Here is a 14,504-nt window from a genome sequence, read left to right as displayed (position 1 = left end):
CACCCTCTGCGTGAAAAGTTGCCCCTCAGGTCCCTTTCATATCTTTCCCCTCTCATCCTAAACCTATGCCCTCTAGTTCTGGACTCCCCCACCCCAGAGAAAAAACGTTGTCTATTTATCCTATCCATGACCCTCATGATTTTATAAACCTCTGTAAGGTCACTCCTCAGCCTCCTATGCTCCAGGGAAAACAGCCCCAGCCTATTCAGCCTCTCCCTATAGCTCAAACCCTCCAACCCTGGCAACATCCTTGTAAATCCTTTCTGAACCCTTCTCTAAGTGTAAGCCTGGACAGTAAGATATTGGACTGTGAAAGGGATATCACAGTTGACCCTGAAGCCTGCTCTCATTGGCATCCTTCAGAGATGCACCATCCAATTTACCAGATGGAGTCATAAATTAAATAATCCAAACGACAATGACACTGAGACCAATGATTGGGACCACGGTGCTGTCTTTGTAACATCACTGAACCAGCAAGCCAGCAATACAGGTTAATGTTCAGAGGTCACGGCTTCAAGTCCCACTGTGGCTGGTTTTTTTTTGTACATTTAAAATGGTTCGGAGATGTTATGGAACACCTCTGGAGCACGAGTTGAACCCAGATATCCTAACCCAGTGATAGGGCACTACCACTGCACCCTTTCATCTCTGCTGGTGGAATTTCAATTCAATTAATCAATAAATAAATCAACATTTCAAAGTTATTCTCAGTAAAGACCATTATTGGGCTCATGTCCCACCTTTTCTGGAGGTGTGTGGTAACATCTCGGAGAAGGCAGAAGTGGGTATTGCAGATGCTGGAGATTAGAGTCTAGATTAGAGTGGTGCTGGAAAAGCACAGCAAGTCAGGCAGCATCCGAGGAGCAGGAGAATCGACGTTTCAGGCAAAAGCCCTTCATCAAGAATGAACCCTTCATTCCTGAGCAAGGAAATCCAGATTCAATTTCCAATTGGCTTGAACATGTGGTATAATGTCAGATTGACATTTGTTTTCGCTAGGAAAAGCTGAAATTATCATCAGTTGGTGTAAAGACCCACCTGGTTCACTTAATACCCTTCAGGAAATGAAGTCTGCCATCTTTACCTGGGCTGGCAGATCCATGCAGAGTGTCTTTGGGGTTGATGGCATCACTGGCTGGGCCAGCATGTATCACCCACCTCTAATTACCGAGAAGTAGTTGAGAGTCAATCACATTGCTGTGGTCTGGAGTCACATGTAGGCCAGACCAGGTAAGGATGGCAGATTTCCTTCCTTAAAAGGACATGTGAATGAGATTGGTTTTAACAGAGGTTATGTGGGCACCATTAGGATGGCTTTTGTTTTGTTCATATGCCATAGTGGGATTTGAACCCATACCCCCGTGACCTGAATGCATTTGGACTTGTGCACACATGTGCCTGGGATTGTGTTTAACCATGTCTGAGTGCTTTCACGTGTGAATGTGTTTTGGTGTGCATTTGTGTGCATGTATTTCTTTATGCATGTGTAACGCAGGTTTAAGGAATACATGCGTCAAGCGTGTTCCCATTTATAGTTGTCTAAGAATGTTTAAATGTGAATTAGTGCTTGCAAATGTGCACATGTGCATCATTCATATGGGCCTGTGTGTGCATACATGTGCACATGCATGTACATACATTGGGCAGCACGGTGGCACAGTGGTTAGCACTGCTGCCTCACAGCGCCAGAGACCCAGGTTCAATTCCTGACTCAGGCAACTGACTGTGTGGAGTTTGCACATTCCTCCCACAGTCCAAAGATGTGTAGGTCAGGTGAATTGGCCATGATAAATTTCCCATAGTGTGAGGTAAATGTAGGGTAACAGGTGGGTTGCGCTTCGGCGGGTTGGTGTGGACTTGTTGGTCCGAAGGGCCTGTTTCCACACTATAAGTAATCTAATACATGCATGTGTTAAGCAGGTCCAAGGAGTGCATTTGTACATGTGGGTTTGCCTGTGCATTTCCTTGTATGTGTACCCGGGTAAAGATCCCCATGTGTACAGCAACACAGTGCCTCAGTGGTCAGCACTGCTGTCTCACAGCACCAGGGACCCAGGTTCAATTCCAGCTTCAGGTGACTGCCTGTGTGGAGTTTACACCTTCTCCCTGTGCAGGCTGGGGGAAATGTGGGGTTATGGGAATAAGGTGAGGCCTGGGTGGGGTGCTTGTCAAAGAGTCAGTGTAGATACGATGGGCTGAACAACCTCTTCCTGCCCTGTAGGGATTCTATCTGATGTTTTTCTGTCTGTGTATGAATTTGATCACATCCAGGTATATGCCTTCCTATATTTAATACAATCCGCTTGCAGCTGGCAAGAGGAATCTGAGGAGGAAGAAACCCACCTTTGCATGCTGAGGGACAAAAAACACCCTTAGTGCTTTGCTGCATCCGACAAACCAAATCACTGAAGCATTATTTCAGAGTTGTGTAATTCAGCACAAGTGATTCCAGTGTTGTTTCTGGAGGCGGCTGGTTCAGGTCTACACTCTGCCCTCTCTCTCACCCTCCTCGCAGCACAGGCCTGGTCTACCGACTTGCACAGACTAATTACTTTTCTCAAACACCACCACAAAGAAACTCCTTATTCATACCATGCACTAGCACAGATGCCTGCAGCACTTTAACATATTTCCTGGTCTATAATGCGCTCTGCTTCCTCTAGAGATTGGAAATGAAGGACTAGTTTTCAGGAATTCTCTGAGGTACCACAGCTGCTGAAGGCCCTCATTCTGGGTCCTGTTCTGAACCACACTGCCAGAAAGGGTCCACAGTTTGATTCCCACTCTTTCCTGCCCTTCTCAACCTAGGGGCCAACTGCTGGCTAGTCTCTCTGACAGACTCAACCCAATTTGCCCACTGTGGTCGAGCAGCCTTGCACAAAGTAAGATTCCTCTCGCAGAGAGTGGGGGGATTTACTGGTGAGACGTTCTGAACCACACTGCCAGAAAGGGTCCACAGTTCGATTCCCACTCTTTCCTGCCCTTCTCAACCTAGGGGCCAACTGCTGGCTAGTCTCTCTGACAGACTCAACCCAATTTGCCCACGATGCACACTGTGGTCGAGCAGCCTTGCGCAAAGTAAGATTCCTCTCGCAGAGAGTTGGGGGATTTACTGGTGAGACGTTGTTGTAAGGCAGGCAGAGCTAAGAGGCACAGAGCAAACCAAATGGTTGAAAATTTGTTTGGGTTTATGTTGTGTAGTTTCTGAGTATTGGTTTCCCAACGAGCTCAAGTGCTTTTAGGAACGAAAGGCACAACTGACTCCTCAATGATTGTATTTCAAAAATACGGGGAACACTGAACCAACCCCAAGTCTATGGGAGGTAATGGCCTGGTGGTATTGTCGCTGGATTATTAATCCAGCAATCCAGGTGATGCTCTGGGGGTTTGGGTTCGAACCCCACCTAGCAGCTAGTATGATTGGGTTTTAATAAAATCTGGAATGAACTTTTTCACGCAGAAGGTGGTGTGGGTAAGGAATGAGCTGCTAAAGGAAGTGGCGGAGGCTGGTAAAATTACTACATTTAAAAGGCATCTGGATGGGGATATGAATAGGAAGGGTTTCGAGGGATATGGACCAAGTGCTGGCAAATGGGACTAGATTAATTTAGGATATCTGGTCGGCATGGACAAGTTGGATCTAAGAGTCTGTTTCCATGCTGTACATCTCCATGATTCTAATGATGACCATGAATCCATTACTAATTGTCAGGCAAAACCCATCTAGTTCACTAATGCTCTCTAGGGGAGGAAACAGCCACCCTTACCTCGTCTGGTCTACACGTGACTCCAGACCCATAGCAATGTGGTTGACTCTCAGTTGCCCTCTGGGCAATAAATGCTGGCCTGGCCAGTGACACCCTCAACCCGCGAATGAATAAAAAAATATAATCCCACCACATCAATAGGATGCTGCCAGCTTATGAACTCAACAATCAGAGAACATACCTCAGGTTTAGCAGGAATAGACAGCAGTTATAAGGCCAATGATCATGAATATTCCACGGTAGATTAGGATGGCCTTGAAATGACATTCCTGGAATGAGTACTCAACTAAGGGACTTAATGGGAAGAAGCTGCTACTGCACCTCAAGGAACAGAGAATTTTAAGAAGAGATTTTAAAAAAAAAGTATCCATAACTGTAAAGGGTTCTGATTGTGTAAGTAAGGGGACTGTGTTTTCTTTGGCAGCAGAGCTGCTAACCAGAGGGTACAGAATTAAGGGAACAGAGAAAAGTCAGTTTTTTTTAAACATTGAGTTGTTATAGTCTGGAATGCAGTGCCTGCAGGGAAATAGAATCTGATTCAATGGGAACTTTCAAAAGGGAATTGGATAAATACTTGAAGAGGAATTAATTGCAGAGCTGGGGCTCAGGAGAAGAGGAGCGGGATGAATTGGATATCTATTGCAAAAGAGGCACCAGGGGTTGGCACTACTATTCAGTGATTCTATAACGCAGGCAGGAAACTCAGGCAATTTTCCAGAGATCGTTCTTTTTGCAACCTTTCTCTCTGGTAGGCAGGTGGTGAGACAGTCGAGAGTGTGGTGCTGGAAAATCACAGCAGATCAGGTAGCATCTGAGGAGCAGTAAAATCAATGTTTTGGGCAAAGCACTTCATCAGTTTGGACGGCACGGTGGTTAGCACTGCTGCTTCACAGCGCCAGAGACCCGGGTTCAATTCCCACATCAGGCGACTGACTGTGTGGAGTTTGCGCATTCTCCCCGTGTCTGCGTGGGTTTCCTCCCACAATCCAAAAATGTGCAGGTCAGGTGAGTTGGCCATGCTAAATTGCCCATAGTGTTAGGTGCAGGGATAAACATAGGGGAATGGGTCTGGGTAGGTGCGCGTCGGTGTGGACTTGTTAGGCCGAAGGGCCTGTTTCCACACTGTAAGTAATCTAATCTAATCAGGAATCTGGCCCAAAACGTTGATTTTCCTGCTCCTCGGATGCTGCCTAACCTGTTGTACTTTTCCAGCAACACACTCTCAACTCTGATCTCCACCATCTGCGGACTTCACTGTCTCCAGGTTGTGATACAGTCTCAATCCTACTCCCGCAGGTGAGACCTTTGGGTGAACTAACTACATGGGGCATCTCGTGATTGAGTCATAGAGATGTACAGCATGGAAACAGACCCTTCGGTCCAACACGTCCATGCCGACCAGATATCCCAACCCAATTTAGTACCACCTGCCAGCACCCGGCCCATATCCCTCCAAACCCTTCCTATTCATATACCCAACTAAATGCCTTTTAATGTTGCAATTGTACCAGCCTCCACCACTTCCTCTGGCAGCTCATTCCATACAAGTATTACCCTCTGCATGAAAACGTTGCCCCTTAGGTCTCTTTTATATCTTTCCTTCTCACCCTAAACCTATGGCCTCTAGTTCGGAACGCCCCCACCCCAGGGAAAAGACCTTGCCTATTTATCCTATCCATGCCCCTCAATTTTGTAAACCTCTATAAGGTCACCCCTCAGCCTCCAGGGAAAACAGCCCCAGCCTGTTCAGCCTTTCCCTATAGCTCAAATTCTCGAACCCTGGCAACATCCTTGTAGATCTTTTCTGAACCCTTTCAAGTTTCATAACATCTTTCCAATAGGAAGGAAATCAGAATTGCATGCAATATTCCAACAGTGGCCTAACCAAAGTCCTGTACAGCCACAACATGACCTCCCAACTCCTGTACTCAATACTCTGACCAATAAAAGAAAGCATACCAAACGCCTTCTTCACTATCCTATCTAACTGCGACTCCACTTTCAAGGAGCTATGAACCTGCACTCCAAGGTCTCTTTGTTCAGCAAAACTCCCTAGACTCCATCTGCCACTTCGCAGCCCATTGGCCCATCTGGTCAAGTGTTTAGATCAGAGTGGTACCGGAAAAGCAGAGCAGGTCAGGCAGCATCCGAGGAGCAGGAAAATCAAAGTTTCAGGCAAAAGCCCTTCATCAGGAATAGAGGGGCTGTATTCCTGATGAAGGGCTTTTGCCCGAAACATCGATTTTCCTGCTCCTCGGATGCTGCCTGACCTGCTCTGCTTTTCCAGCAGCAATCTGATCTAAACTCTGGTTTCCAGCATCTGCAGTCCTCACCTTTGCCCATCTGATCAAGATCCTGTTGTAATCTGAGGTAATATTCTTCGCTGTCCACTACACCTCCAATTTTGGTGTCAGATCCTGTAGCTTATCCGATATTCCAACATGATGCTCACATGTGCATGGATAGCAATTACAAATGGAAATCTTGGCTGGGTTAATTAACGCTGGAGCACTGAGGGTTAGCTCCTGCACGCTGACATTTAGCTTAGCATTTCTTGGGGAAGGGGGCTTATGGAAGGTGGTGAGGCAGAGCTTTGAACCTTCCTGATTGACAAGGAACCTTAGATAGAGTCAGAGTCTAAAACAGGTCCTTCAATACAACCAGTCCATGCCAATCATCATCCCAACCTAAACTAGTCCCACCTACTCGTGCCTGACCCATATCCCTCTAAGCTTTTCTCATTCATGTCCTTATCAAAATGTCTTTTCAATGTTTCAAATCCCTACAGTGTGGAAGCAGGCCATTTAGCCCATCAAGGACACACTGACCCTCCAAACAGCATGCCTCCCAGACCCACCTTCCTGCTCTATCCCTATAATCCTGCATTTTCCATGACTAGCCCAACTAGCCTACACATCCCTGGACATTATGGGCAATTTCCCATGGTCAATCCACCCTAACCTGTACATCTTTGGATTGTGGGAGGAAACCGGAGCACCTGGAGGAAACCCACAGACATGGGAGAACGTGCAAACTCCACACAGACTGAGGTGAGAATTGAACCCCGGTCTCTGGTACTGTGAGACAGCAACGCTAACCACTGAGCCACTGTGCTGTCCCCTGCAACTATGACTGTCCCTACACCCAGCAGCTCCTCCAGAAGTCCATTCCACACACGAACCACTCGCCGAGTAGAAAAAGTTCCCTACATGTCTTTTCTGAATCTTTCTCCTCCCCGGGCTATCTCATTCACTGGCAGTAGGAAGGAATCGTAATGGAGCTGCTAGTGCAGTCACGAAAGGGTTAAGTGGCAGTTCAGTGCTTGAAAAGTTATCAGATCATCTGGGAAAAAATCATTTGCCTTCAATTTAAAAACATGAATTGCTGCCCAGATGCAGCTCAATACTAGTGGAAAAATGCGAATTTGATTTGCCACAGGGCAGCCGTGTGTGCTAACTTATTTCCACGAAATGCACTCTAAAGTAGGGCCCTCTTTGTATTTCATCATAGCTTTTACATTGGACAAAGGTAATCACTGTGTCACATTCAGAAGGTATCATTCCCTAATTCTCATACTGACTGTTTCAGTGGTAGCCCCTGTGCATTTTGTTAGTTCATTCATGGGATGTGTGTGTTGCTGGCTAGACTAGCATTTACATCCCATCCCTAGTTGCCCCTTGAGAAAGCGGGGGTGAGCCACCTCCTTGAACCGCTGCAATGGTTGACCCACAATGCTGCTGACCAGTCTCCGCATCCAATACATCATCCTTAAACACTTCTGCTGACTCCAACTAGACTCCACCACCAAGAACATCTTTCCCTCCCCACCCCTCTCTGCCTTCAGCAAGGACCATTCCCTTTGACAGTCTTTGGTTTGCACCACTCACCCCACCAACCCCGAAACTCCCAAGTACCTACCCTTATGACTGTAGAAATATGATCTCAGATGACCTGCTTTACTTTTCTAACTCATTCAACAGAAGTTGGATGTGAATTAACAGACAAATTGAAAGTCATTATAAACTAAAAGTCACACACTGGAAAAGATGCAAAACCTGCCAGTTCACCACTCCCCTCACCTTCATCCAGGGCCTAAGCTGTGCTTCCAGGTGAGACAGAGGTTCACCTGCCTCTCCTCCAACCTGGTTTACTGCATCAGGTGCACCCGGGGAGACTGAACGTAAACTTAGGGAATGGTTCACTGAGTACCTCAGCCAGGTCTGCAGGGGCTGATCGGACCTCCTAGTCACTGCCCATTTCAATTCCCCTTCCCACTCCCTTTCCAACATGACCACCCTCAGCCTCCCCCATTGCCACAATGAATCACACCGCAAATTGGAGGAACAACACCTCATCTTCTGCCTGGGCAGCCTACAGCCCAGAGGACTCAACATTGAGTTCTTCAATTTCATATAACCTCCCTGCCCATTCCATGACTCCCTTGTCAGTCCCTCCCCCTCCCTTCCACTCCTCCCAGCCACCAATCGGATTCATCCCTCCTATTGACCAACCAGGTCATACCTTCTACCCGTCTTCACCTATCCCCACTTTATCACCCTGCCCCCTCCCCACCCGCTTTATCTGCAGCTCCCCCCACACCCACCCCCAGTCCTGAAGAAAAGTTACACCCAAAATGTCGACTTCTCCACCTAGCCTGCTGTGTTCTTCCAGCCTCTGCTTGTCCACGAAGGAATTTGACCTAGCGACAGTGAAGGAACAGAGAAATATTTCCAAGCTAGGAAGGTGAGTGGTTTGGACAAGAGCTTGCTGGAGTGATGCTTCCCATGTATCTGCTGCTCTTGTTTTTTCAAATATTATCAGTTATGGGGTTGGGAGGTGCTGCTCAAAGAGTCTTAGTAAGTTACTGCAGTGCATCTTGTAGATAGTACATACTGCTGCTCCTGAGCATCGGTGGTGGAGGGAGTGGATACTTGCAGCTGTAAATCAAGTGGGCTACTTTGTCCTGGATGATGTCAAGTGTCTTGAGTGACTCAACATGTCTAAATGTGATATACACACACACACACACACACACACACACACACACACAGCATATAACTGACCAGCTCACACCCCTGTATATGCCATGTTAGATATATTTGTAGAGGTTGGACAAAAGATGTAGAACAGCATTCCAGCACTATCACTGAAAAGGAAGGGATGAGAAAAACCCAGCCTAATCTTAAAATGGTTAACAGCAAAGCAGAGAAGCAGGTGTTGCGAAAACCACAGACTTTAACACAGAGACCTTCCACTCAGTTAATCTGGCAATTAAAATCGCAGGATGTTAAACCTCAGTGAACTTCAGACGCCCATACTTTTACCATCACAGATGTCTGCCATTGCAAAGCTGACAGCATCCACCTGGAATCTAAACAGTGCCACATTATCAGAAATTTTGCTACATTCCTGATTCACTTGTTGTAGATCATGCTGGTTACTGGCACATGGCCCTGTTACCTTTCCTGAGCTACAGGATTATCTGCAATCTATCATCCTGTTTTAGCAGAACCAACCAGCAGCGTGTGAGAACTGACATTCCCTTCAAAGTTACAAATTTCTTTCAAATTCAAAGGATCATCTTTCCCTTCAATCTCAGATGTTCTTTTCCTCAAGAATGTTTTCCTTATCAAGATTTGGGATGTTGGTATTATCAACCACTCGAGCATGGGGTTAGAATCAGAGTAAAGCGCTCTCTCCTCTTTTAAACTGAAAATAATAATCTGTCTACATCGTCCATATTAGTGGGGAACAGCCCAGATATGATACAGACTGAAGCTCCATCGGTGCTTTTAAACTGAAAGTAAAGCTTCCTATATTCTGTTAGAACAAAAATAAAGCTCCCTCTACACTCCCAGGACAGTTACAGCATGTGGTTCAACACAGAGTAAAGCTCTCTCTACACTGTCCCCATCAAGCACTCCCAGGACAGGGACAGCACAGGGTTAGATACCACGTGGGCAGCACAGTGGCACAGTGGTTCGCACTGCTGTCTCACAGCGCCAGAGACCCAGGTTCATTTCCTGCCTCAGGCGACTGACTGTGTGGAGTTTGCACATTCTCCCAGTGTCTGCGTGGGTTTCCCCTGGGTGCTCCGGTTTCCTCCCACAGTCCAAAGATGTGCAGGTTAGGTGAATTGGCCATGCTAAAATTGCCCCTGGTGTTAGGTGAAGGGGTAAATGTAGGGGGATGGGTCTCGGTGGGTTGCTCTTTGGAGGGTTGGTGTGAACTTGTTGGGCCGAAGGGCCTGTTTCCACTGTAAATCATCTAAAGCTCTCTCTGCATTGTCCCAAATCAAACCCTTGCAGAGCAAGTAAAGCAGAGGGTCAGATATTGAGTAAAGCTCTCTCTACACTATCCCCAATAAATACTCCAGAATGGGTACAGCATGGGGTTTACAGACAAAGTAAAGGTCTCGCTACACTGTGACCATCAAACACTCCCAGGACAGGGACAGCATGTGGTTAGATACAGAGTGAGCTCTCTCGACATCAAGCACTTGCAGGACAGATATAGCACAGTGTTACATATGAACTAAAGCTCATCCTATACTGTCCTCACCAAACACTCCCAGGACAGATACACCACATGTGGAGTGAAGGACCCTCTACACTGTCCCCATCAAACACTCCCAGGACATGGACAGCACAGGGTCAGATAGAGAGTAAAGGTCCCTCGACACTGTCCCAGGCATGCCCGGAGCAGAGAGTTGTTCGATTTTGTGATTATGATGATTTGGGAAGATTTCTTAATTTGCTTTTAGGACACTGTGATTGTTCATGAATGCAGATTGATTGCAGCCTCAGGGAACAGAATGCTCAGTGAGCCCTCAGCAACAATCATTTTGAATCGTTGGGGAAGTAAGAGATTCCCCTCAGTTAAATCCACAAACCTGCCCCTGGCAACATCAGTGTCGTCCTTTCTCCAGCGCACCGTGGGCTGTGGGTCCCCTTGAACCTGGCAACGGAACTCGACGGAATCGTTCTCCAACACCACCTGGTTTATGGGTCTTCTGATGAAGATTGGGCGTTCTAGGTAACAGCAACGTGAAAAACACAAAGACAAAAACATACGAGTCAGTTGTGAATCAAGAGTGGAATTGGAGGTGAGTCAACTACCAGTAATTTGCTACATGACTGCCTTGCAGTCACAGAGAATGCCCCTGATAATTAACTTCTTTTATGAAGAGATTAACATGATTCGAATCACCTGCACCGTTTGGTTACACGGTTTAATCTCCCACAAGGGGAATCCACTTTTGCACTCAGATAAAACACATTACTCTCACACCCACTTTTGCATCTATTAGCAATTTGTGACCTTCAACCCTGAGCTACTGAAGTCACAATTTTACCTTGCTTCCCATCTTAGTCACAATCACAGGAATATGGAATAGGAGAAGGCCATTCGGCCCATCCAGACTGTCCACCATTTAACTGGCTGATCTGTGGCTTAATTCCATAGACCAGCCTTTGGCCCATATCCCCACGCTTTAAGAAAAAATTACGTATCTCAGATTTTAAACTAACAACTGATCTAGCATCCACTGTCATTTGTAAAAAGATTTCCAAACCTCTACCACCCTCTGTGCGTCTCTCCTGAATGATCTGGCCCTAATTCTCAGACCCCAACCAGTGGAAATAGTTTATCTTTAAAATGTCTGTCTTTTCCTGTTAATATCTTTCAAACTACAACCAGATCACCCTTAACCTTCTAAATTCTAAATTTGTATAACCACTCTTCATAGCACAGCCCCTGAAGTCCAGGTATTATTCTTGTAAACCTATTCCCGCCATGGCCAGTCTATCCTTCCTGAAGTGAGTTGCCCAGATCTGCTCACAGCACTCCAATTGACAGCAACAACGGGAGATTCTGACTGTTTCAAGCAAACTGAGACATCCAGTTTGAAAGTGTGTAACTTTAAATTGCCAGAGGGGACACCCAGAGAAAAAAGACTCCCACTTCATTACTTACAACACCAAAACAGGCCACTCAGCCCAAGTGGGACATGCCCAGGATTATGTTCCACCCAGCTGACTCCATTTCATTCCATCAGCCCCCTCCTTCCATTCACTTCCTTTCCTCCACCTGTCAGTGTTTATTTTCCCTTTGAGCGTATCCATACCAATCATCAGAATAGGCCCCTGGTGGTAACGCACTCCACATTCTGAAAATTCTTTGTGCGAAAGAAAAGTTCCTTCTGACTTCCTGATCCAATTCACTCGCTGCAATTTTATACTTGTGCAACCTTGGATTCGTCCTTGTGTATCCCTCACATCTCACCTCATCTAATCACCGTTCTGTCTTCGCTTTATCTTCGACGAGGAGTCCCAGGCTCTTCAATCTAGCTTCCCCCAACCACGCTTTTTGTTCTTCAAGTTCATCGAGTGCACAAATCCTCCTATTTCCCACCCCCCACCCCCACCACCCCCACCTTTGTGTCAGAGTACAGGCAGCAAGGCTTGTGAGCTATTTGACTGGAAGAGGCATCACATGGTTCAGATGAGTTAACTTGGCACCAGCTCTGGCCCATGAAGCTCAGTACTGGATAGGCCTTGTATCCATCATTTGTATCCCCCATAAAAGTCCTCATTTTGCAAATTCGCACAGGCAGATTTGTCAAAATGTCCCCCTCCAGCTTCCCTGAAAATGCTGGCTACATCTCTGCATATAGTTTTTCATACTATTTATCATCTTGCCTAAACAATTATTCCTCAGAAAAGCTCTTCACTCTTGGAGATATCTCAACCGTGCTGGTCTATGGCCTCACACAACATCCATCAGGCAAATATGCACTCTGTGAAGTACCAAAACAGGCCATTCAACCCAAGTAATTTATACTATCATCTCTCCTCTTCAGCTCATCCCTTAAGCTCCTGCAAAATCTTATTCCCCCGTGTGTCTCAATAAATGGTTCTGTATCATTCCCCTCAATCACTCTCCACATTCTCACCACTCCCTGGGTGCAGGTGTTCCTCCTGAACTCTCAGTTGGATTTATTCATCACAATCTGTGGCTATGCGGTTTAGCTTTGTTCCCTAAACCCACACCCAATTGGAAACATCTTGTCAACATAGAAAATAGAAGCAGGAATAGGAATGTTCCACCATTCAATATGATCCTGGATGGTCATCCAATTCAGTCACCTGTTCCCACTTTCTCTCCATACCCTTTGATGATTCTTCTCACTTCTTCCTTCTCAGCGTTTTCCTGAGCTCCCAGCCTCAGCCTGGACCCAGATTCCCAGCCTCAGCATGGAACCAGATTCTCAGCCTCAGCACAGACCCAGATTCCCAGCCTCAGCCCGGACCCAGATTCCCAGCCTCAGCCCGGACCCAGATTCCCAGCCTCAGCCTGGACACAGATTCCCAACCTTAGCCCAGACTCGGATTCCCGGCCTCAGTCCAGTCTCGGATTCCCAGCCTCAGCACAGACCCAGATTCTCAGCCTCAGCCCGCACCCAGATTCCCAGCCTCAGCATGGAAGCAGATTCCCAGCCTCAGCACGGAACCAAATTCCCAGCCTCAGCCTGGACCCAGATTCTCAGATTCAGTACTGACCCGGATTCCCAGCCTCTGCATGGACACAGATTCCCAACCTTAGCCCAGACTCGGATTCCCAGCCTCAGTGCGGTTTCGGATTCCCAGCCTCAGTGCAGACCCAGATTCCAAGCCTCAGTGCGGTCTCAGAATCCTAGCCTCAGTGTAGGCCCGGATTCCCAGCCTCAGTGTGGACTCGGATTCCCAGCCTCAGCCCGGGCCCGGATTTCCAGCCTCAGTGCTGACCCAGATTCCCAGCCTCACCATGGACCCGGATTCCCAGCCTCAGCCCAGATCCAGATTCCCAGCATCAGCACGGACCAGGATTCCCAGCTTCAGCGCGGACCCAGGTTCCCAGCCTCAGCATTGATCCGGACTCCCAACTTCAGTACAGACCTGGATTCCCAGCCTCAGCCCGGACCTGGATTCCCAGACTCAGGTTCCCAGCTTCAGCACAGACCCAGATTCCCAGCCTCAGGACTGACCCGGATTCCCCCAGCCTCAGCGCGGACTGAGATTCCCAGCCTCAGCACGGACCTGGTGTGGCTTCCTCTTGGTACAGCGCTGGCGATCTCTCAGTGGTCTGCAGTGATCCCCCAACCCAGCGTGATGATTTCTCAATGGCCCATGATGGTCTTTCAGTACACTGTGATAATCTCCCAGACCGTGGTGATCTCCCAGCCTGTGGTTATCTCCCGGCCCGTGGTGATCTCCCGGCCCGTGGTGATCTCCCGGCCTGTGGTTATCTCACGGCCTGTGGTTATCTCCCGGCCCGTGGTTATCTCCCGGCCTGTGGTTATCTCCCGGCCTGTGGTTATCTCCCAGCCCGTGGTTATCTCCTGGCCAGTGGTGATCTCCCAGCCCATGGTGATCTCACGACCTGTGGTTATCTCACGGCCCGTGGTTATCTCCCGGCCAGTGGTGATCTCCCAGCCCATGGTGATCTCCCGGCCTGTGGTTATCTCACGGCCCGTGGTTATCTCACGGCCCGTGGTTATCTCCCGGCCTGTGGTTATCTCCCGGCCAGTGGTGATCTCCCAGCCCGTGGTTATCTCCCGGCCAGTGGTGATCTCCCAGCCCATGGTGATCTCCCGGCCCGTGGTGATCTCACGGCCCATGGTGATCTCCCGGCCCGTGGTTATCTCACGGCCTGTGGTTATCTCACGGCCTGTGGTTATCTCACGGCCCGTGGTTA

The 14,504-nt window shown here is 47.8% G+C and overlaps 1 protein-coding gene across 8 annotated transcripts in view; it reads right to left on the bottom strand.

The window, feature by feature from the left end:
- robo2 (roundabout, axon guidance receptor, homolog 2 (Drosophila)) overlaps positions 1–14,504 on the bottom strand; it is a 1,634,458-nt gene that overhangs the window by 232,310 nt on the left and 1,387,644 nt on the right. For all 8 annotated transcript variants that reach the window (XM_072585780.1, XM_072585785.1, XM_072585784.1 and 5 more), the window contains one exon: positions 10,663–10,801. In XM_072585780.1, the coding sequence (XP_072441881.1) occupies positions 10,663–10,801 (139 nt within the window). The remainder of the gene's footprint in view (positions 1–10,662; positions 10,802–14,504) is intronic.

Source organism: Chiloscyllium punctatum, chromosome 15 (genome assembly GCF_047496795.1).
Source record: "Chiloscyllium punctatum isolate Juve2018m chromosome 15, sChiPun1.3, whole genome shotgun sequence".
Lineage (NCBI taxonomy): Eukaryota > Metazoa > Chordata > Chondrichthyes > Orectolobiformes > Hemiscylliidae > Chiloscyllium > Chiloscyllium punctatum.
This window is presented reverse-complemented; position numbering and strand designations above follow the sequence as displayed.